Source organism: Pelophylax lessonae (genome assembly GCF_965119305.1).
Source record: "Pelophylax lessonae genome assembly, chromosome: 5".
Taxonomy (NCBI): Eukaryota; Metazoa; Chordata; class Amphibia; order Anura; family Ranidae; genus Pelophylax; species Pelophylax lessonae.
The window spans coordinates 100561091-100584696 of NC_138772.1; the positions used below are offsets into that span (position 1 = coordinate 100561091).

Here is a 23606-nt window from a genome sequence, read left to right on the forward strand (position 1 = left end):
TCCCGCATCGCACATGCACCCTCGGCAGTTCACACTGCCATATGCGATCCGCTGGGGGTGTCAATGTAATCTTAACGACACCCCCAGTTTGATCGCATATCGCAGTGCGATCGTGCAGTTCGCACAGGATCGGATCGCACAAGTGTGAACCGCTGTGCGATCCGATCCTGATGCGGCAGCAAAAATGCCTCCTGTGCGTCTTTGGTGCGGTGCGAATTTAGCCATACAAACTGTATGGTTAAACTCGCACCGCACAGCTGATCGCATGTCATGTCGGAGCAGTGCGCTCCGACATGACATGCGAACCCGGCACACGCAGAAGTGTGAACCGGGTCTCACCAAGAAAAGTGGCACAGATGGAGTAATCCTAATGGGACACATGCTTGGTGTTTGGGAGTGTCCTGATCAAAGGGATTTGATTAAGTGCGTTTGACCATTCTTGTGATGGTCCACTGGATCTGGTAAGAGGCTCATATATATATATATATATATATATATATATATATATATATATATATATATATATATGCAGGTCATTAGGGATGCACCGAAATTTCGGCCACCGAAATTATCGGCCGATCTCATTGCGGCCGATAATGGGTTAACATTGCCGAAAATAATGGCCGCCGTGAGGAAGGAGGAGGGCGCAGCGCAGGGCAGGTTTTAAAAGTCCCACCTCTGGCTGGCCGGCCGTCCGCCTCTCAATGACGTCCCTACTACGATCTGTGCATTAATGAAGGGACATACCTTGGGGCGGGGCGAGCGGCCGCTATAGATAGAACTATGTGATCCTTCCCTGTCAGCTCAGCGCAACTATGTGTGAATGAGAAGTGACCTGACTCCGGGCGGGGGAACGGCCGCTATTAGCTGTAACTATGTGAGAGCTTCACTTCACTGTCAGGCATGTATCTCCGCTGACAGGGAAGTGAAGCTCTCACATAGTTACAGCTAATAGCGGCCGCTCGCCCCGCCCCCCCCCCCCGCCCGGTGTCAGGTCAGTTCTGTTCTCATTCACACATAGTCGCGCTGAGCTGACAGGGATGGATCACATAGTTATATCTATAGCGGCCGCTCGCCCCGCCCACCCGCCCGGTATGTCACTTCATTCAACACAGATCGTAGTAGTGACATCACCGGGAGGCGGGACTTTTGAATGAAGGACACCCGAGGAGGGACGCTGAGCCAGAGGGGGTTGGAAGGTTTACTGCCGAGGGGGATGCTGAGGCAGTGGGGGGGGGGGGGGGGAGATGGGGGGGAGCTGAGCAGCTTACCAATGGTATTAGTATTATGAAGCATGAGGGGTTAATGTATTGTCACTGCAGGTCACTGATGCATTAGTGATCGACCAGTGGCAGGTAATTAACCCCTTTGTGCTGCATTAGTGCAACCAGTATCAGTGCAACCAGTGTTAATTAACACTGGTTGCACTGATACTGGTTGCACTAATGCAGCACAAAGGGGTTAATTAACTGCCACTGGTCGATCACTAATAGATGAGTGACCAGCAGTGGCAATACATTAACCCCTCATGCTGCATAATACAAATACCATTGGTAATTAAATGAACCTCTTGCCATCTTGCCAACCCATCACAGTACATAATACTGTGACAGGGTGGCAGCGACAGGTGTACGTCGCTGCCTGTTTTTGGTGTATGCCCCTGTTCTATCTATTTTAATTTTTTTTTTTGGGGAAAAAGTCAGTTTCGGTTTTCGGCCAAGGGCATCCTGCATTTTCGGTTTCGGCCCAAAATTTTCAATTCGTTGCATCCCTAATAATATATATATATATATATATATATATATATATATATATATATATATATATATATATATATATATATATATATATATATATATATAGTGTCACTCGGTGGTGGAGGCACAAGAAATTAGGGAGTGTGGGGTCACTCGTGTGAAATTGAACTTTCAATTTTTGAACTTTGAGTATGCACACTTTAAGAACCTTTGCTTATTTGGTTCTTACAGATTGTTTTTGTCACATTTTGCCCTTTTGTAAAAAAAATGCACTTTATTTGATATTTAAATGTCAACATGTATCCCTGCATCATTAAGGAATGTTTGATTTTGCGCTAATTTTTTTTGTTCTTTTTTTTGTATGCATGTGTATCCCAATGAAGGACTACATTGTTCTGACCCAGACTATAGCAGAGCATACACAGACCGAAAATTGGCTGGTTTATAAGAACCTGGACAACTTTTGGTCCACGTGTACTGCTGTCTAACAGAGGCTGGTCTGTCAAACGGTCCGTGCTTGCAGCCATTTGCTGACCTGTTCAGGGTTCTGGTTTGTTTTTTTTTTTTTTGTCATTTAACATTTGGGTTGAATGAAAAAAAATGGAATGTGTATACCCTGCTTTAGTATGAAAGTGGAATAAAAGATAAAACACTGACAGGCAGGATTTCTTTGACACAAGAGTTTCTATTGGTCTCTTTTGTCATAAACCCGTCTCCCTGCCTGTCCGTATTTATTTACACTGAGCCACACATGCTTAGCTCAGGATACATTTACGGTACTGCTCTGTACTGTAATTCCTGTGCGCATGCGCAGGAGTGACCCCATTGCAGCCTGGCCAATCAAGCGGCTGAAGAGTCAGAACCCAGAGGGAAGACCGCAAAATGATAGCAGTGCCCATGACACCTGAGAGTGCTGACATTGGGATCCATTGACAGGCAAGTCTGTGATAGTGTGCTATTATGTGGTGCATACTAGTACATTATAGCTTAAAGCTCTTGTGGGCCATTCTTATTATGCTTGACCCATTGATTTGTATTTAATTTGCATTTTACTAAAGCTCTGAGGCTGGGTTCACACTTATGAGAATTGGATGTGGGTTTCCGCGCATCCAATTTGCATGATAGTGTGACCTGCTCTCAGTGGAGCTGATTCACACACCTCCGGGGCGGCTCCGGAGCGAATTGCACAGGGGTCCTGTGCGTCTTTGGCTCAATTTCAGGTCAGAATTCAGGCAATAATTCGAGCCTTATTCGCCCTGGAAACGGAGAACAAGGACGCACCAGACCCCTGCTGTGAGCTGCATGCGAATCAATTGTGAACCTATCCTAAATTAAAATTACTAAACAATCCAACACTTGGAAGGCGAATCCAGAATTGGATATCTATATCAGGTAGACATTGGCTGATTAGATCCAGGGCTCCAGAGGTTACTGTTACCTAGGTTTATTGGATAATTAGCATCATGCATTAGATTTGTCCTCGCCCCGTACCCTTCTATGACCCGTTGTTTCTGCATTTCTGGCTTTTTGTTTGTGATAACCTGGGATTTTTATTACCACAATATATTTATACATATAAATAGTACTACTACCTTGCAGGTTCAATTGGGAGGAATTGTAATTCATGTAACAAGAATAGAACTAGACTTGTGACTTTTAGTGCTGATTACCGGAGCTAAGCTTAGGAGGGGATGTCAGTAGGGTATGTTGAACCCGAAGGATAGGGTGGCTTGCAGTGCCCATGGGTACTTGTAATCAACTCTCACATACCAGTAGCCTCCTGGCTTTCACCATGTATTGGGAGCAACAAGCCATGAGAATACAGTAAAAATCTACTAATGTACAAAAAGCCTTGTACATTGTTTATTTTTCTTCTAATAAACTGAAATAAAATGTTTTCTTGTTGCAACCAAGCGGCATTATTATAGTACATAGCACTTCTTTTCATATGGACATGTTTAAGTCAGAAAGCACAAATAGTTCTCCATAATGTTATTTGCTCATTTTTCAGCTTCATGGTACAGTGAGAGTCATTCTGGAACCGTTGATTGGAGACATCCCAATAATTGGCGCATTGTCCATATTTTTCTTGAAGAAACCGGTGAGTCAGAAGTGGAATGTATTACATTACTGTCCAGCTATTCTTGTTCCATTAAGGCTCCTCCAGACAGGAGATGGCATATCACCGCACCTCCTCCTAGTGGTAGCTGACCTGCACTCCTATGTTCTGCACTTATAGATGTCTTCACATGACTACAGTGCAGAAAAGAGAAATTCACATGATTTTACTACAGGAAGTAAGCAGAGGAATTGAACAATTACAGCCATTTCTTTTTCATTGAATCTCAGTTTGATGTTTTGTGCTTTCTCTTACCTCGTTTAACATATACTGTATGTTTGCATACCTTTCATAACTGCATTTCAACAAAGAGAGCAAATATTTCTCTCCGTAGCAAATTGCTGTTACTACTGTGCTATACTGAAAGCTGAAATGCTAATTTTGCTTTTGGGCTGATGTAAGAATAATTTGCTGCCAACAGCAACCAGTCAACACCCAACTGTCATTTTTGCAGTGCAGGTTTTAAAGAAACAAACATATTTCCTATGGAAGAATTTTATTATATCAGACCTTTATATCAATTTCCTGTCTTTCATATATGTAAATGTGTATCTATGTATGTGAATTTACATTTTATATTTTCAATATATTTTTAAGGTATTTTCAATTAAAAGTGAAAATCTAGTCCTAAAATGCAGGCAACAGAACCTACATGCCCCATGATTTTGTCCTTATCCTAGATGTAATGTTGGAGTTCTTTTGTCAGATCTGGTGATCTGGGACCATTTTTGCTTACATGTTTCTAATACAGGACGAGTCTTCCTAAATGCACCCACCATAGTCTTTATGCTAGTTCTCATCGAAGCCTAATCTAACAATGTGCCAGTAATAAGAGGTTTCTTATAGCCATCAGTCACATTGAGAGATGCTTTTGAAGTCTGAAGTGGATTGCTGATACAACAAGCAGAGAGATTGAAAGGTAATTGCCCAGTACAGAATTCAGAAAGAAGTTCCATACCTATCATGCATCTTATTGTCCAGACACAGAGCTGTCAGCAGCTCTCAACTCTGCAGTGCTTTCTGCTACAGACATTTAAAGGAAACTTCACTTAAAGTAATTCTTTTGTGGATACCCCTCTGCAAACTTGCTTTAAAATTGTTTAGAAGGCTGTGTAATACACTTTAGTTTACTTTAAAGCATATCTAAACCCCATAAATTTTATTTTATTGTAGCTTACCAGTCCTCTGATGTGGTGGCTACATTAGTTTTATTTCTTCAGGCGCTTTTTTTTTTTTTTTTCATTTTATTTTTTCTGGTGATTCTGCCAATGAACAGACTTCTACTCCTAGGATGCTCACTTCCCCTTCAATACCAAAAACAAGATAGGACCACAGAACCCCACACTCAACTATTTTTTTTTCTCATTTAATATCCCTATTTATTATGATAGAAATAGAGTTTCCAGTTACAATACAATACAAAAAGTGTATAAAAAGATCATCAAATATGCAAAAATTGAGGCTTAAACGTAATAATTGTTATACAGACCATATAGTAGTATTCAGTTAGTAATAGCAATTGTTGTAGAAAGGAATTAAAAAAAAAATAGTAAGATATGCAAAGGACAATTAGGGGAGAGAAAGGATTGAGACGGTAAGAAAATGGAATAGACTCTCAGTCCACATTCGTCAAGTTATAGGAGAGCGGTGGTCCTAGTTCTAGGTGATGGTGGTCGAAATTCTGTGATAAAGAATGGGAGATCCATGGTTCCCCGTCCTGATGAAATTTGGCCATAGAATCCTAAAGTTGCACTGTTAGTTTCTTATTGAGCAGTGTCCACAACATTCCAGATTTAACTTCAGGTATTGAGATTATCAGACAACCAAGCTTTTGCTATTGTCTGTTTCCTGGCGATTAGGAGATGGATCATGAGGACATATTGATGTTTGGATATCCCCTCAGGCCTCCGGTTAAGGAGGGCCTTCTGAGTCTTCATAAGAAGCATTTCCTGCAAAAGTATTCTTTTTTTTTTAATTAATTTTTATTGGGTTTTCAAGAAAATACAAAACACGTAGTAAACAATGTACCGTATACATTTGAACACGTGAACACATTCGTTTTTAGAAAAAATTGAAAACGTTTTTAAACATGACCAGCAATAACAAGGCTATTTCAGCCATATATTCCGGATAACTCACAGATAAAGCATAAAAGGAAGAGAAAACACAAAGAAAGGATACATAGCAAGATGGGATAATCGCCCATTCATCTCACAATGCATGAAACTAGTTGCAGTCACCTCAGGACATGTGTGGTCCCCATGAAGCACCTAAATGGGAACATTTCCGTCCCATGGGGCCACCCAAGCCCAAGAGTTGTGCTATAAGGGGAAAGAGAAGGGAGAGAGGTTAAACTCTAGAAGCTTGGTATGCCTCCAATAATTGCCACCTGCCGTGGAATTGTTTGAAATTTTGAGCAGAGCGCGAAAGGATCTTTTCGTATTCACCTGCAAAAGTATTCTTTTATTAGCCAACCATAGGTTGTGGGCTACAGGACAAGTCCGCAAGATGTTGAGGAATGTACCCATGTGAGCACAACCACAAAAACAAGAGGAAGGTGCACCTGGGTTTAGGTGTGCCAATCTAATAGGCGTCATTTACTATTGGAGCAATAACTTGTAACTTGCCTTGATTGCAAATGTATCCTCTACTATTTTTGGAACCTATAAGGCGTGGTTCTGTAGTCTTCAGCAATAGCTGAAAACAATGTAACTGATAACAGCACAGACAGACTTTTTGTCCACGCTCTACTAAGGGAAGAGTACAAGAAATACAGGGGTCTAATAGATGCATAGAAAAATGACAGCAAAAGAAAAGACCAAGTGGTAGATCAAGTCTGCTCCTTTTTATTTATTTATTTTTTTGCTTTTTAACTGAGTATACAGTAGATGCTTGTCCAAGACCTTTTTAAATTCACTTACTGCTGTGATTAGCTCACTGTCTCAGCTGTACATACATTCCAGGCATTAAGTACTCTTTCGGTGTAATTATTGTTTCTAAGGTTACTACACCCCCCGTTATGTCTCTATAAAGGTCACCTGCACAACACTATCACATAGTGGGTTATCAATTGCACATTGCACAATTCTAGTGTATGTCTTGGCAAACTAAAAAAAAAAAAAAAAAAGTGTGTATCACATCTCTTCCGCTCTCTCACCTCTACAGCATAAAAGGAACGTTTTCTGCAGTTTATGGGGTAGAATTGGACAGGGCTAACTACACTTCTTGGGAATTTGATGCTGGAAGCAGTAGGAGCATTTTTTAGAAAGCTTGGGAAAATTGTGCACGTATGTCAGAAGTACTTTTTTTTTTTTTTTTTTTGCTCAGACATACATTTTAAAAACTACCAATAACCTTTCACATAAATGCGATGCCTGGAAATCCTGCTTGGCCATGAATTCTAAACAGGATTAAAATATAAAGTTTGTACTTTCTTGTGCATGGCAGTGGAATCCTCTGGCTTCACGGATAGGATGGGATTTTTGTCCTTCTCATATTTTCCAGAGCAGAATAATTGGCAGTCGTCCTCCTGGTCCCTGCAGTGTTTGCAGGACCACTGTAGCCATATAAGGCAATGTTGTCTAATTTAATATTTATGTACATTCTTATCAAATGCGTCTGAGTGAACCAAGTGACTTGGTGTTTAGAAGTATTGTAGTGACCGTTAGAGTGACTTGGCATCTGGTTGCATTGTGTAGCGATGTACTGGGAGAGATATTAGTTACCAGTGTAGATTAAAAGCTTAACTTCTTAGGAAAGCAGCATGGCTTTGTATGGAGATGGGTTTGTGCTCCTCAGCAGGGTTACAGCCAACCCATTTAGGAGATTTAAGTTGCAGTGAAAATTTGAGTAACTCTTACAAAACCTGCAGGAATCAATAGGGATATTCAGTACATGTTTCTGGTACATATAGAAAGCTCTGATCTTTTTAGGTTAACGACAGCAAGAGAAACTTCTGAAATTTAGAAGTATAGGAGTTGCCATTTGATGCAGTAAAGAAATAATTACCAAATTTCATGTATTTTTACATATTTCTTCAGTTTGTTTTTGCACTAAACTTCTGTAATACTCTGTATACCAACATCTAGACTGGGAGTGGAGGGGCAGTGCTATCTAATTGAGCTTCATCATTGGAAGAAAGAGCCCAGAGATAACCTCATTCAGTAGCTGCTCGTTCACTATCCAGTCATAGCTTAAATAATATATACTACTCTGATAAAAGTGGAAAAATTATTAGTGTTACCAAACCCACAACTGCAAAATCAGTCACTGGAACATAAGGGGTTTTATCCTCTGCATTGTGTATAAAGGCTGTGTGATCCTGATCCTCCTCTTCAACTGACCCTAACCCAACTCACAATAGAGCAGAGCATTAGGAGTCAGGCTGCACATGCTCAGTTTGGTGTGTATTGCTAGAGAGTTTTTCTTTTTTTGTAGGAGAGTGCATGTGATAAGCACAGGGCCAATCAGCACTGTCCAGACAGAGGATCAGTGGGAAATGAAAACTCCTCCTACAATCTTTAGTAGGAACTGATACAAGTCACACAGCTGCTATATACTGCTGAAGAGAAAATGTATTTAGCTGTTTATATTAACTAAAATAATTACATTTCCATGTTCTGTGTAGTGTGGGAGACCAGATATAGTGAATGCAGGCTCCTGGGTTTAGTAGCCATTTTAAAGGCATTGAACCTGGCTAAAATGCCTTTCAGGGATGTCTAGACTAAAAAAGCTGGCTTAATGGCTTATAAATCTTTGAGTGTAAGGCAGTTCATAAATACGCTTTTTCACTTGTGCAGTATGCTTTGAATATAGCTGTACTTTTGGGCTAAAAGCTCCCTATAGGTCCTCCAACTATGTATAATACCGAAACACAGACTTCGAAAGCAGTGTAGACCCGCGCCACACTTCCGGCTGTCTGCTGCAGTGTATGTTTACATCCGTTGTCTCCCTGAGAGCCTTTGCCGCAGTGCCAGCATGTTGCTAAAATCTCTGTAAAGATTAAAAAAAAAAAAGGGCCCAGCAAAGCAAGTGTTAACCTCTTTGATCTAGATATAGAATATGTATACATATACACATTTTTTTTTTTTTTGGTTCTCATTCATTTAGTCATGGTATAGATAGATATAAGTACTTGGTCACATTTAATGGGACATGTTTTGCAAGTTTAAAGATGCTTTTCCATCCCACTTTTTAAGTAAAGGGAAATCTTTGCAATGGGACACTCATGGCAAAAGAAAATCTGACCTTGGTTATAACCCTACCTTGCTCTATCAAAAATGGGGGGGGGGGGGGAGTTTTGCCTATAAGTTCTACTTTAAGCCAGGCCAAGTATGTTCTTTGCTGGACCTTTGTTTAAACACTACTCATAATGGCTGTGCTATGGGATCACCAGTATCTCCCATTGTAGATAAGTGTTCGGCCGCAGGCCGGTATTTGTGGGAGGGGCTAGCGGGCTTTATATCGCCGCCCCTCCCCTATACCGGCCTGCTGCTGCTCGGCTTTGTCACTCGGCTTAGTCAGGTGTTCTAGTTAGTCACCTGACGTCGGCCGGAAACCGCTGCCTCGAGGACCGAACTTCCGGTCGGGACCTGAGACGTTAGGGACCGTTACCGTGCATCCCAGCACCTCCTCCGCCGGTGCCAAGCTCCTCCCCCGCTGCCGACCATCCCAACTCCTCTGCCTCCAGCCGCCGCCTGCACATTCTTCTACTGCCAGCTTGACTCCGCTGCATCTCCCCGCTGTTCAGCAGGGGGTCAGGTACCTGCAGGGTATGGGGGGGAGGCGTCTTCCTGCACACACTACCACAAGGCCACGGCTACCTTCATTACACGTGTTCTCCTGCCTCTCTGCAAGGCCACGGCTACCTTTATTACACGTGTTCTCCTGCACACACTGCCTGCCTCTGTCAAGGCCACGGCTACCTCATTACACACGTTCTCCCGCATTACTCTGCCTGCTTCTTGCTAAGCCACGGCTACCTTGTTCATTGGGGGGGGTCGCTCTGCCTCACAGGAAGGGGGGGGGGGGGTTGGTGCCCGGGGTTCAGGGGGGGGGGGGTCTCACCAGCATTTGCAGGGTATGTGTTCCTGTTTTCTGGCTCCTTGACATGTATCTACAAGTGGGGGGTCATGGGTTGCGGCTTCTGGTTTCTCTCTCTCTCTCTTCTCCTCTTCTTCCCCCCCCCCCCCCCCCTTGACCGATTGCCTTATTTTCTCCAGGTTCACATCATGTCCTTCAATGCCGGCATCAGGTACTACTACAGGTTGCAGGTTCCTTGTGTACTACACGGCTCCGCATTTATTTTAGTCATCACAGACGCTACTCTGGCGTTGCCCATAGGCACTACTAGGCCAGTCTTACCATCTCATTGGGCCTCCACACACTTAGTCACCTTGTCTGGCCATGCAACCTGTGGTTAGGCCCCTTCCGGTCACGCTTCAGGCTCGTTTCACACCTTCTGTGTATCACCAGTGGATGCCATTCGGTTCCAGTTGTTCCGTCACTGCTTCACCACCTCTGTGCACATACTACACTTCATGTCGTTCGTCCTCCTCGTAGGCACTGTTATTCGCTTTTGCACTTCAACTGTGTTGTTCTTCGTCATGTATTGTCTCCCCCCCCCCCCCCGTAGGGCGAGTAAACTGGCTGTTAGGGTTCAGGTGCTGGCCCTATAGTTCCCCCCCTTCATAGCCGGTCCCGCGAGGCCAACCTCCCAATCTCAACACGGAGTTTCTTCGCCCCTCGGGCCAAACCAAAGCTAGCGCCTCGCTCCACCCTTCTCATGGGTTTATAGTTAGGGCCTCACCTGTCACGGCCACACGTTTTGATTCTTTACTGTCACCGAGAGGCCAACCTTCCCGCCACCACGTCAGTGGCTCACGCCCCACGCCCAAATCATAGGTAGAGCCTCTCGCCTGCCGCTTGGCATCTAGCAGGGCCTCACCTGTCACGGGGTAGTTAAGTTTTTCGCCTCAGAGCACTAGCTAGCCAGCCAGTTGTTCTCTGAGTACGTTACGGTCGTTAATCGGACTTGGGCGTTCTATTTTTTGTTTCCTTCAACAGCGGGCCTCAAGGAGCCATCCTGGACGAAGGATCTTCCTCCCCCTCCACGCCAGCCAGACCTAGCACCCCCGTCAGATCTGGTACCCCCAGGGGTCTTCGGAATCCATCTCCGCTGGGCTCCTACGGATCTTGGACCATCCCGAAGATCTTGGCGGTCCTACGCCAGAAGGGTATCCCGTTCCCAGCCACGGCAAGGAAAGCTGAACTATTTAGATTGAGGTCGGAACATCCAGAAGATCCTGGACTGGGCACCAGCTCTCAGGGCTGTGGGTCAGCCATGCAAGGGACCCTGGACTCCATCCTGTCTTCCCTGCAGTCCATCGGCAAGAGACTGTCCAAACTGGAGGACGCCAGTCCAGCTCACGGGGGTCCTCCTCCTTCCTTGCCGGTGCAGACCCCAGCTCCCGTTAGTGATCAGGGTAGGCCCCCAGTTCCCCTCTTTCCCTCTACTACGGTATCTCCTATCATCACTCCGGCCCACATGGTCCCCCCAGCTCTCCGCAAGGATATACTGGAGGGGAAGGATGTAAACCTGGTGGCTCTCCTCATTGCCTCCCAGGATATGGTTGAGAATAAGGTTTACAACTACGGAGATTTGTCCGTAGTTATGAAGGCCAGGGACCCCAGGCTCAATAAAAAGCTCACCATTCCAGAGTTTGTCCTGGCCTTCGGAATCTACAGGGACGTGTTGTGTTCTGTCTACCCACATCGCCGGGAGGAGTTGGATCTTTACCTGCATAAGGTCGTGGATCTAGGGCACAAATACGGGGGTTTCACCTTTTTTGACTTCCACAAGTCAGTCTCAGCCAAAGCGTCGGCTGCCTTGGCTCAATTCAATGTACGGGTTGATTGGAGTCTTTTGGACACCGAGCTGTTCTGTAGGCACTTTGCAGGCTTGGTGCCTCCCTCTTGTGCCACATGCTCCTCCACCTCGCACTCTGCCAGCCTTTGTCCCATGGAGGCTGAATCCTCCCCGTCCGGGTTCCTGGGGGGGAGCTGGTAGGTCAGAACAGCGTGGCCTTAGGGATAAACTGGGTCGCCCTATCGTTTCCTTAGGCAAGGCCCAGGTCTGTAACATTTTCAACGGGGGGGGCATGTAGTTTCAGTGCCCGCAGGCTGCTCCACGTTTGTTCTATCTGTTTCAGGGCTCATACCAAGTCTGTGTCCGTCTAGGCTTAACCCAAAACAATGACTAACCGGGGTCAAGATCGAGGTGCTGGCGTTTTTACCTACAGGCTCACCCGTCTCCACACCTGGTCGAGTATCTGGTACAGGGGTTCTCGGGGGGGTTCCACACGGGGCTGGTGTCTCTACCCACAGGGTCACTGGAATGTCACAACTTACTGTCTGCCAGGGAGGACCCGCAGTCGGTGGACCTACTGCTCGGGAAGGAAGTGCAGGAGGGGTTCATGTTAGGCCCCTTCCCTGCCCCCCCTTCACCTCCTGGCGTACTAACCCCATTGGTATCTCTACGAGCAAATACTCCAATAAAAAGTGGTTAATAATCGACATGTCGGCTCCTGATTCTTCTACTAACCCTAGCCTGAATTCCCTTATCCCTTCAGTCGAGTTCTCTCTCCACTATACCACCGTGGACAATGCCATCCAAGCCATTTTAGGGGCAGGTAGGGCTGCTTGGCTCAGCAAGACGGACATAGCCAACGCCTTCAAGCTGCTGCCCATTCACCCCTCTTTATGGCACGTTCACGGTGTCAAGTGGAGGGAGGAATATTATTTTGCCATCAGGCTCACATTCGGGTCCAAGAGCAGTCCAAGGATCTTCGATACCTTTGCAGAGACGCTCTGCTGGCTCCTTCTGAACATCACCAGGTGCCCCACGGTTTTGCACTACTTAGACGATTTCTTGTTGGTCGAACGAAGCAACTGCACGCCAGTCAGTTTGAGGAGCACCATGGCCTTATTTTCTACCTTAGGGGTCCCTCTGTCACCAGGCAAGACGGTTGGACCTGTCACCAGGTTAGATTTCTTGGGAATTACCTTGGATTCCATCTCTATGCAGTCCAGCCTCCCTGAGGACAAACGTAGGCGCATTCGTGAGGTGGTAGGCAGGTTCTTGGAACTAGGGACTTTTTCGAGGAAAGATCTGCAGTCCTTGATCGGGTCGTTGAACTTTGCCATGCGCATCATCCCCCAGGGCAGGTCCTTCATCTCCCGGTTGCTGCGGTTATTGCCAGGTCTTCCGGAGGGCGTCATCTCCCACTTGGATCCCCCTGCCAAAGCGGACCTGGCTATGTGGGTTGAGTTCCTGGAAAGCTGGAACGGCATTTCTATGTTCATCCCGCCCATCTCTTCCCAGTCCCCCATGTTTTGGACGGATGCGGCCGCCAATACCGTGTTCCCAGCCATCTTTGGGGACTCGTGGTTCAGGGATAGTTGGCCGGCTGAGTCACTTGCCTTACCTGCTTTCCGGGAGACCTCGGCTTGGTTTGAGTTATATCCTATAGTGGCGGCAGCTGTCACTTGGGGTAGGTGCTGGTCAGGGATGGCAGTCAAGTGTTTTAGTGACAACAAGGCTACCTGTGACATTATTAACAAGGGCCGGCCATCATCCCTGACCATCATGAGGCTGGTTCGCAGGCTGACCTTGGTAGCAGCCACCTTCAAGTTTTTTCTTTACTGTGCACATATCCCGGGTCACTCCAACTCAGCCGCTGACGCTCTTTCCCGGTCTAAATTGCAGGTATTCTTCAACCTCCACCCGACGGCCGACAGATGCCCCACGCAAGCCCCGGAGTTCGAGGAACTAGTCCTGGACTAGCCCGGATTGTGGCGCATGGTCGGGAGTTGGCTCGGATGGCTCTGTCATCTAACACCAGGAAGGCTTATGACCGAGCCATGTCCATCTTCCGGAGGTTTTCAGTGGAATTTGGGTTGCACGACCACTCAGTTCAGACAATGGTCGCCTTCGCTGCCTTTTGCCACCTCCAGCTTAAATTATCCGCCAGTACCATCAAACTGTACCTGTCTGGTATTCAACATCATGTCCTGACGCACCAGCCAAACTCATCTCCTTTTCTCAGGGCATATCCATTAAAGAACCTCCTGAAGGGTATTGGCAAAGTGGATCACCATACCCCGGTCAGGCGGTTGCCAATAGATGGGGAGAAATTCCGGGCTCTTTCCGATTTGCTGGACACGGCCCCTTTTGAGCCCTTCACGAATTCAGTTGTAAAAACCGCCATGTATCTGGCCTTCTATGGCTTTCTCAGGCCCGGGGAGTTCACGGTAGCTTCCCTATCGGAGGGTCACTCATGTCTCCTCAAACGAGATTTGGTCAAATGGGGGGATCACTATGTATTGTCACTCCGGTGTTCCAAGACCAGGCAGGTGGGACACCCTTTTACTATCCCTTTTTACCCATCGGGGAATAATTGGTGCCCTGTCAAAGTTCTGGACAATTTTGTGGTTCAGACCCTGAGCTCTCCCAGCCATGCTCCGCTTTTTACGCTGCTGGGCGTTCCCCTCACCACGACTAAATTCATATTCTATATCCGAACTCTATGCATCAGACTGGGTTGGGACCCTGCGGCGCACTCTGGCCACTCCTTTCGGATAGGCGCGGCATCAGCTGCCTCCGGGAACAACACGCCAGGCCACATCATCAAAAGGCTTGGTCGGTGGGAGTCTGACACTTTTCTGGTTTATATTCCCCACCCAGAGAAGGAGTTGAGACTAGCTTTTTGTAGGCTTGTGACATGAAGTTGTAATGAATAAAGTGTGTTGTTTGCTTCCTCTTTTGCCCTCTTTATTTACAGGCTACCCCCTTACGTCGGTTCAGGCACACCACACCGACTTTCTATACCAGGGTGTCCGTCTTTAATTTACCGACCACAAGTGTTCGGCCGCAGGCCGGTATTTGTGGGAGGAGCTAGCGGGCTTTATAGCGCCGCCCCTCCCCTATACCGGCCTGCTGCTGCTTGGCTTTGTCACCCCACCCACCTTCACCCTTTTCTTAACCTCTTACCTTCGGGGTGCCCTCTTTATTTACAGGCTACCCCCTTACGTCGGTTCAGGCACACCACACCGACTTTCTATACCAGGGTGTACGTCTTTAATTTACCGACCACAACCTGTACATGGAGAATTATAGAAATGAGCCTTGATCCCTTTCAGGAACTCAGCGGAGCCAGGATTTTTGGGACTGTCCCATGGTATCCGGGACAGTTTGGGAGAGGTATGTATCCCCAATGTGGGCAGTGAGTGCATGTTGGACCTCATCCCCCTTGAGGCCCATGTGCACCACACGCATTTCACACATTGTGGATATGCCGCCGATTAACAGGACTGCAGATGTCTAGTCAATGTAACTATATCCAGCCAACGTACCAAGAAAAATTGTACTGGAGAATGATCAGTACAAAAAGTCAGGCCAACATCCCCTGATGACGACAAAAATGAAAAAAGAACCCCGTAATGGGATTTTACCAGACTGTAACCAAGATTCAAACATGTAGTAACATATTAAAAAATGGAAAATAGGGTTTCCATCTGTCCGGATTTCACGGACAGGATCGAATCAGGTAGCAGTGGGTGTCAGCGAACATGTCACCGCTGACATCCGCTGCACGGGGCATCCGATCAGGTCCGCCCGAAAAAACTTAGAGGCGGACCGGATCGGAAAGCCCGTGTGAAAGGGGCCTAAAGCTTACACCCCTGGGGAAAAAGCCATTTCTGAAACGCCTTGGGTATTTTCCATGGTCCCCCAGCTGTGACGGCAGCCTGTGGAACATCTAGAACCTTTTGCACTTGGGCATTTAAGCTTTGTTGATTCAATTATACATCGGCCTCAATTGTTTTTAATAATTTTTTTAATGAAATTCCTATTGTACTTTTACACGGTTTTGTAATCTATTACTACTTGTTTGAATCTTGATTACAGTCTGGTAAAGTCCCATTACGGGGTTCTTTTTCCTTTTTTGTTAAGGAAAAAGTACTGGGCAAATGATTGGAGAACTATTTGCTGCTTTAGAAGTAAGCCTGTAAAGCAGGCCATACAAATTAGAATCCTATTGTACTGTATCTCTCTCTATCTTATGTAGACTGTCAAAGTGCAAAGCCCTAGCTGAATGGATACAGATTTAGATTGGTTAGCTTGGCTCTCCCCCTATATAGCAGTTATGAATTTTAGCCTTCTAGCTCCTATATTAGTGAGGGGAACCTCGACACTGTATTGTTATAGTACGTTTCTAGCTTGCTGTAGGGTCTGTGTATTTAGACTGCCAGCCCTTTGTAGATTTATCAACAGGAAAACATGACTGTTAGTCAGGGTGGCAGTGTGCCATGACAAGGTTTCAGGCCAAAGCATGCTGTACACAAACCTAAAAGAGCGTTATCGTGGATAGTCGCGTGCTGGTCTTGTGGGCAGGACGGATGTGACTTCTCTGATACTAGTGACCACAGATGTTTCTTATTATATGAATGAGTTGGCATATGACCGATTAGGATGTGTGCTGACACAACTTGTGTATCTTGCAGGACTTCACTTTCATAAAAGAACATAATGATGTAGAACAATCTCCGATCTAAACTGGTTCATGTTTTACATTTCTAAGAAAGGATTGATGTATACTTCCTGATGAAATAGTCTTCCAGTATCTGGGGACTTTCTGAATGTTTCATTTCACTGAATATGATTGGCCCATAAACTAAAAACCCGCTTGAAAGAAAGATCTTACTGTTGTACACATGTGAGAGTGAAAAAAAAAAAAGTCCTCTATACAGTTATTTCTCCCCAGCATGTTTTGGGCACCAAGTATTAACCAATAGCAGCTTCATATGTCGGGCATGATGATTTATTCGCTCTGGTTCACAATTAAGCAAATTTTATGTGGACCAGATGTGATCCGAAAAGCATATATTTGAATGTCATCTAAAAAAAAAAAAGCATTATTTCCAAAGAAGGCTGCTCACATATATGCAGTTGCGAATTTGATCCTGTTCAATAAAGGGTCCTGTGCGAGTTTAGTGTGGTGCAGTGCAAATTTCAGCTTCATAGACTTCTACGTGACCAGATTGAAATCGCAGTCTAGTGTTCACATCACTGCACATTTTTTTTTTTTAAATAAAATCGCAGATGTGACCACTCCCCTCACAAATTTGCATTAAACTCGCATCCGGAAAGCAAAAATGGCAATACAAATTTGCACTGTGTACCCCTTAAAATGTGGACCGAATTTGCAGGGCATAATTGTGAATCAGGGCTCAACATGACCTTTATTAACCTCAAAGCAAGTTCAATGCAAACATGGATTTAACACCACAATCCCTGCGTTCACTGTGCAGTTCTGCATGCGGATTCACGTGCATTTGTAATTTTATTTTCAGTAGATTTTATTAGGCCTTTATACGTTTTTTTTTTTTTTTTACTTGCATTTACATGCTCTTGCGGTGCATTCTAGTAGATTTTCCGTGCAAAAAAATGCGTAGACATTTTTTGCATAGACATTCACGCTGCATTTACAAATGGGGTAAACAAGCCCTAAAGCTTATCTAAGCCCAGTTGATAAGCCTGCAATCACACACTTCCCACCCCTTGCTATATTGATTTCTCAACTGTATCTATAGAAGGAGCCATGGTTATCACACATGCTGGATTTCAAGCATTTCTTTCCTTGTTCTTCTTTACATGGTGGATTCATGGGACTAGTAGTTTACACAAACAAGATCAGGAGGTTTGTACTTTTTTTTCATCTCTCAGGAAGTGATGAGGGCACTGCATTTCTGGCAAGGTCAACTGGTCTTACTGACAATTTTCTTAAAATGAATAAAAAGGAAAATAAAGCAGCCACCACATCTAAAGCCTAGTACACACAGACGGAATGTCGGGCGGCATCGGCTGGTTCAAAAGAAACTGCCCAACATTCAGCCCGTGTGTACAGCAGCCGGCCCAACAGAAGCTGGCCGAATGGAGAAGGGTCATGACCCGAAAAAGGTCTGCTGACCGGAGTGTTCTGGTGGGGGGGTCTTCCCGCTGTCAGAACACAATAGCACAGCGGGGGGGATATTGCTGTACTAACATGGGATTGTTAGTACAGCGACTCCAACCTTAGCTGTGTGTTTTTTTTTTTTTTTTTCGTTCAGCCTGCTGGGTTGAACGAAAAAAAAAAAAAAAACTAGTAGTGTGTACGAGGCTTTAGGTCCAGTAAGTTGGAAAATATATTTTGTTTCAGGGTTTAAATATGCTGTATTCTGGGGATCTGGTTTAGAGACTAATTGGTGTTGAATCTTTTATTAGAAACTATTGATCTGTATAGATCTCTGATCTTTCGTTGAAATAAACCTTTCCGAATAGAGAAAGCAAAGCATGGTAAGCTTGTTACTTCTCATTCTGCAAATGCTGACAGGTCATGCTTTCCCTCATGCTTACTCATGCAATACTTGTATGTCCTTTCTCTGGAACAAGTATGCATATAAGGATCTCTGGCTTTATATGTATATACTGTACTGTATGTTTCAGGTTGGTGACTCAAACATTACTGAACCCAGCTGTACTGGGCAGACAGTTCACATCTGGCAATGGCAGCCACCACCTCCCCCCAATGTGTCAATCTTGTCATGTACTAAGATATGTTGTTTGTATGTTTAAACCCATTTATGACTGCCCAACTAATATGTGGGCGGCAAAAGGTTGGGCTTTAATGCCCACATGCCACACATACTTCAACGGCTGATTTTTATATGCTGACAGCACGCTTGCTGCATACACGTAGCACAAAGACTGAGCTGTCAAAGACCGCTCTCTATCCACACTAAAGTTCAGTAGCCAGCTGGATCGATGATCATTCCTGCCCCTAGGTATACAGAACTATTTAAAGGGGTCTTGGGTTGGAAGGAAGAGTTAGAGGTTGTATTCTGGCAGTATATAGGTGTCACATATACTAAAACTGTAATCTATATACCTCAGTAATGCAGCACTTAGTTACTGGAACCACTAAGTACTATGAAAATATGAACAAAAAAAAAAACAAGAAAAATATATATCACAATAATCAATACAACAAAAGCTCAGCAAAAATTCCAATGTTCACCTTTAAATTATACATTTTTGCCACCAAAATAAAACCGTTTTTATAAAGTGTCCATCTCACTCAGTTATCAAAGAAAATACATAATGTTACATTAAATGTGTCAAAAAGTCCTGTGAAAATTAGTGTTGGGTGGAGTAAGAAGCAGCCGATTAAGAATCTAAATGCGGACACTTTGTAAGTTGTTGGCACTGTGGTAGGAGAAGATTAATGGTGCACTCTTCAGAGGATTTTTTGACACGTTTTTGGTGTGAGACGTACACTTTATAAATTGTTTTTTTTTTTTTATACTGATTATTATATATATTTTTCTTGTGTTTTTGTCACATTTTCATGGTACATACTGATTCAGGTAATTGGAAGCACAGAACCATTAAGCTATATTACTTTTAATTCACACTGGGTGTTAACATTAGATGCAGCAGCTGATTGTGAGGGGTTTTTTAACAATAAATAAATATTCTCCAAAGGTTGTAGTAATGTTAAGCAAAGAGTAGGTAAATAAATAATTTGTGCAACTGTATTCTGTTTTATGCCTGCCAGGGTTTGGTGGTCAATGCTTGTGAAGGCATCTGGTGCCCTCTGACAAGCTTTTGGGTGGGGTGGGAAAGGTGTAGGGTGAACTATCACATTAAAGCCTAGTACACATGAGGTTACTAAAGTACGAAAATTATTTTATGACAGAATAAAAATTCGAAAGTGTTGTAATCATACATTAACAGTGCAGCGCAGTCATAAAATCCCTCTTAAATAAATACATAAATTAATTGAAGAAATTACCCAATATGCAGAGTCAACAGTAAGTATAATATAGGAGACAGTCTATAACTTGAAGTGATGCAAGAGAGAAAAAAGTCCACATGTGGTTTGGTGAATGATAATCAATGTGACTTTTGTGCTCGTAGCTTCCCACCACCAAGCATGATCTGCCTCTCACCTTAACGACATGACCCTGCAGGGTCAGAACGCATATAATCTCAAAGAATCAGGGAACACAGCTCCAAGCCCTCAACCATCAGATAATAACCAGGCAGTCTTCACCGCAGAGTAATTAGATGTTAAGGCAACACTCCAGGATACATCCTCCGGAATATGAAATAAAACCAAAAGGATCTAGTGCTCTCTGTATATTGCCAAAATCTATTCAGCCCAAACATAAGAAATACACTTATATTGCATCCATGGAGTAAAAGCTTGTAAAGGTATGCAGAGCGTGCAGCGTGCTGTGCTGTGTTGCTTCCTGGTTCGAACGGCCGTGGATCATGTGACCAATCCCCCGTACATGTTACGTCCGGGTAGGCTGGACTTCTTCAGCGGGGATCATATTCCGGAGGATGTATCCTGGAGTGTTGCCTTAACATCTAATTACTCTGCGGTGAAGACTGCCCTTTATTGTTAGCTGCCGGTCCATTTATTATTCAATTCAGCGCTGAATCCTTTATTACAATTAAGAAAGTGTTGTAATGTATTGTATTTTTGGATGAAAACTGTATCTGAATAAATGAAAATCGTGTGATCTGGTATCGTACGAGAAAAAGTTTTGTGTTTTGTCCTTTTGGATAATTTCGAACTAAAACTGTATTGAATGATCTGATTATCATACGATCACTTCAAAAGCGGTATTTTTTTGTACAGTTTTCTGATCGTGTATACAGGCCTTAATGGACACCATGAGTAAAATGAACACTGCTGCTTCTGACCTCCTTTTTTTTTTTTTTTTTTAAATTGCTAGTAGCCTTTGCAAGCATTGGTACTTTTTGAGCCACTTACCTGGAACAGATATGAATTAATTGATATTGTCTTCTCCCTTTAAAACAGTATGTGGGTTTTTCTGTAAAGACACACATTTGCCTTACCCCCAAACAAAAGGGGTAGGTAGCCAACTGCTGTGTCCAAACTCTGTCACGTGGGAGGACAGTGACCTCATCCCCATTGGTAAGCGCCACCAATAAAACCAATCCCTTCGGTCCCTGTGATCCAAGTATCCCAATCAAGGGGTAAGTAGAAATAGGGAAATTATGGATGTCATACGGAGCATGATAGGCATGCCTGAGTATCAAATAGCTGTAAAAAGCATCTCTGGATGTAGTCAAAGGACTGGATAGTGTCATGTATATCTGACAGTGTACATAGACCAATTCTCTTCCAAAAAACTCTATCCTCCAATGCTGCAAAATGTGGGAAAGTTGGGTTATCCCATAGAGGTGATTCCGAAGGGATATCGGTGTATGAAACCAGTTTCTTAGCTTCCCGCCACACTGGCCTAGCCTAGATTAGGATAGGCAGTTTCTTTAGGCATGGAAGGTTTCTTTCTTTCTTTTTTTTTTTTTTTTTCTTTATGGAAGGTAAAAGGCCCTCTAAGCCAACTAAAAGGTTTGATATGTGGAACTCTGAGACCATATGAGCTTATGCCCCTAGTGCCAAATCTGTAGCCACCCAGGGTTGAAGATGTTTTAATTGACCTGACCGTACAAATACACATCAGGCAAAGCCATACCCGCATCAGTCTTAGGTCTCTGTAAGGTGGACAATTTTAACTTGCATCTGGAGTTTGCCTAAATAAATGTAGGCGGTTACATTCTTAATAAACTCGGTTTAACATATGTATACTAATCAAAATGAATGATAACATTTTAGAAATATTACAATTTTACAAGCAGGGGTGATGAGAATTGAAGTCTGCGAGACTATTCTGTTTGCAAGTCTGCAAAGGAAAGTTTATGCCCAGAAGCTTCATTATGTTATTCTGCTGCATGCAGCCCTCTGAGCCCCAAGATCCCTTATAATTCGTGTACCTCTCTGTCATGGTCTACTGAAGCCTGAAGTCCTAGAGTAATGGGAGAGCCATAGCTTGTCCAGGCCTTTTCCATAGGACAAGTCACAATGCAGAAACTATCAGCATTTTCAAGGACTTACTAGTTTACTTGTAGATTTATCCACTCCCCTTGAAGATGCCAATTCTAGCAAGATGGTGCTGCCACTCATGACAACTGGGCAGCCCCTAGTTATTGTTTTATCTAGATGTTGGCAATTCAAACAAAGCAAGCTTTAATTCTGAATTTTTTGCAGCAGAAGCAGCTCAGTGACTGTTTCACACATCAGCGATAAATAAGTATTGTGCCGGTCAGGAATGACTTTCATAGCTTACTGTAGAGGAAGAGGACAGGGAGAAAACTGCTCATAACAAGGTCCCTAGTGTTTGATCCATTGTACAGTATATCTCCTTGTATCTCACATTTACCTGCTTAAAGTGATGCCATCCTCCAGATGAAAGCTAAAAAAAAATGTCCATGAAGACTCCTGAGACATTACGTCATATTGGCCTAGGCCAGATACCAGGAAGCAACTTAGGAAATGTAAAAAAAAAGTTTAAGACAATAAAATATGATATACTTGCCTATTTACTAATGTTAGCAGCATAACGTGTAAAAATGGATGATTGAGAGAGTTTAGTTCTACTTTCAGCTGTTGCCATCTCCTCTAGCAAAGAGAGGGTTTTGCTCCAATAACTTCCTCAAGCCAACAGGTTCTTTCTGAAGGTTGCTTAGACTGCTCTTCACTGCCATTCGCTGAAAGAGTGCTAAATATTAAATATTCATTATTATTATTATCATTTTATTACAAAGAAAGAATTACAAATTATTTATTTTTCTAGTCCCAAATATCACACAGAACCTGAAAGGGCACTATTGATTGTGTTTATAAACTTATACACAACAGATTGGCAATTTTATGTTTTTTAGAAACCATATTCCATAAACTGAAATTCATCCTTAACCGGAATCCTATATGCACATACATGCATGCAATTATGTATATGAGTACACATCCCCCACCCAGCACATATACGATATCTGTATGCATGCTAAAGGTAGAAAAATAATCTTAGGTTTAACTTTAAAGTGATGAGCTGTAAAGGGTTAAATGTTCCATCTATGTACAATTTAAGTATTTGATGTTAAAGTTTAGTTGTGTTTGAGTGCAAAGAAAAAAACAGCGTATTTGTTTAAAATCTTCATAAAGATTTGTTGAGGTTTTCCATTTCTAAGAGAGTTCCCACTGTCATGTTTTTTTTTTTTTTACGCCCAGCTATTCTTTTTTATCCCACCAAGCTGAGAAAAATTTCTAGAGAAAACACTGCTCGCCCATCCACATTACCTCAGCAGTCAGCAACTTTGCTCAGTTTCTGTACCAGAGCACGATTTTTAGAAATGTGGTAGCAACGGGTGACCTTCACCTTGTACAAGTGCTCTGGCCTATAGAGCCAGTTGCCAAGCCCAAACACTGGGGGTGTTGGGCAGTAACATTATCCACCCAGGTAAGCTCCAACAATGTACTTACCCAGAATAGACTCCTACAATGTTGATGGGTGAGTATACTTGCTGTTGTCATAGCCTATTAGTAGGAACTGTTCCTTTACCCTGAATGGGCAGTCTGTAGAGGCTTGATATGTCTGTGATTTTTTAAAGTTTTATTTGAGTATCTATTTGTCTTTTCAGCTTCTGGACATCAACTGGACAGGACTGACAAATCTTTTGGACATTCCTGGATTGAAGTGAGTGCAAACTTAAAGGTGTTTTCACCCCCACCTATTTTTATTGGCCTTAACCACCTCCCATG

The 23606-nt window shown here is 43.7% G+C and overlaps 1 protein-coding gene across 2 annotated transcripts in view; it reads left to right on the forward strand.

Annotated features, from left to right (window-relative positions):
* The window catches only part of ESYT2 (extended synaptotagmin 2), a 280454-nt gene that overhangs the window by 155518 nt on the left and 101330 nt on the right, over window positions 1–23606 (forward strand). For both annotated transcript variants that reach the window (XM_082257732.1, XM_082257733.1), the window contains exons 6-7: window positions 3769–3858; window positions 23486–23541. In XM_082257732.1, the coding sequence (XP_082113858.1) occupies window positions 3769–3858; window positions 23486–23541 (146 nt within the window). The remainder of the gene's footprint in view (window positions 1–3768; window positions 3859–23485; window positions 23542–23606) is intronic.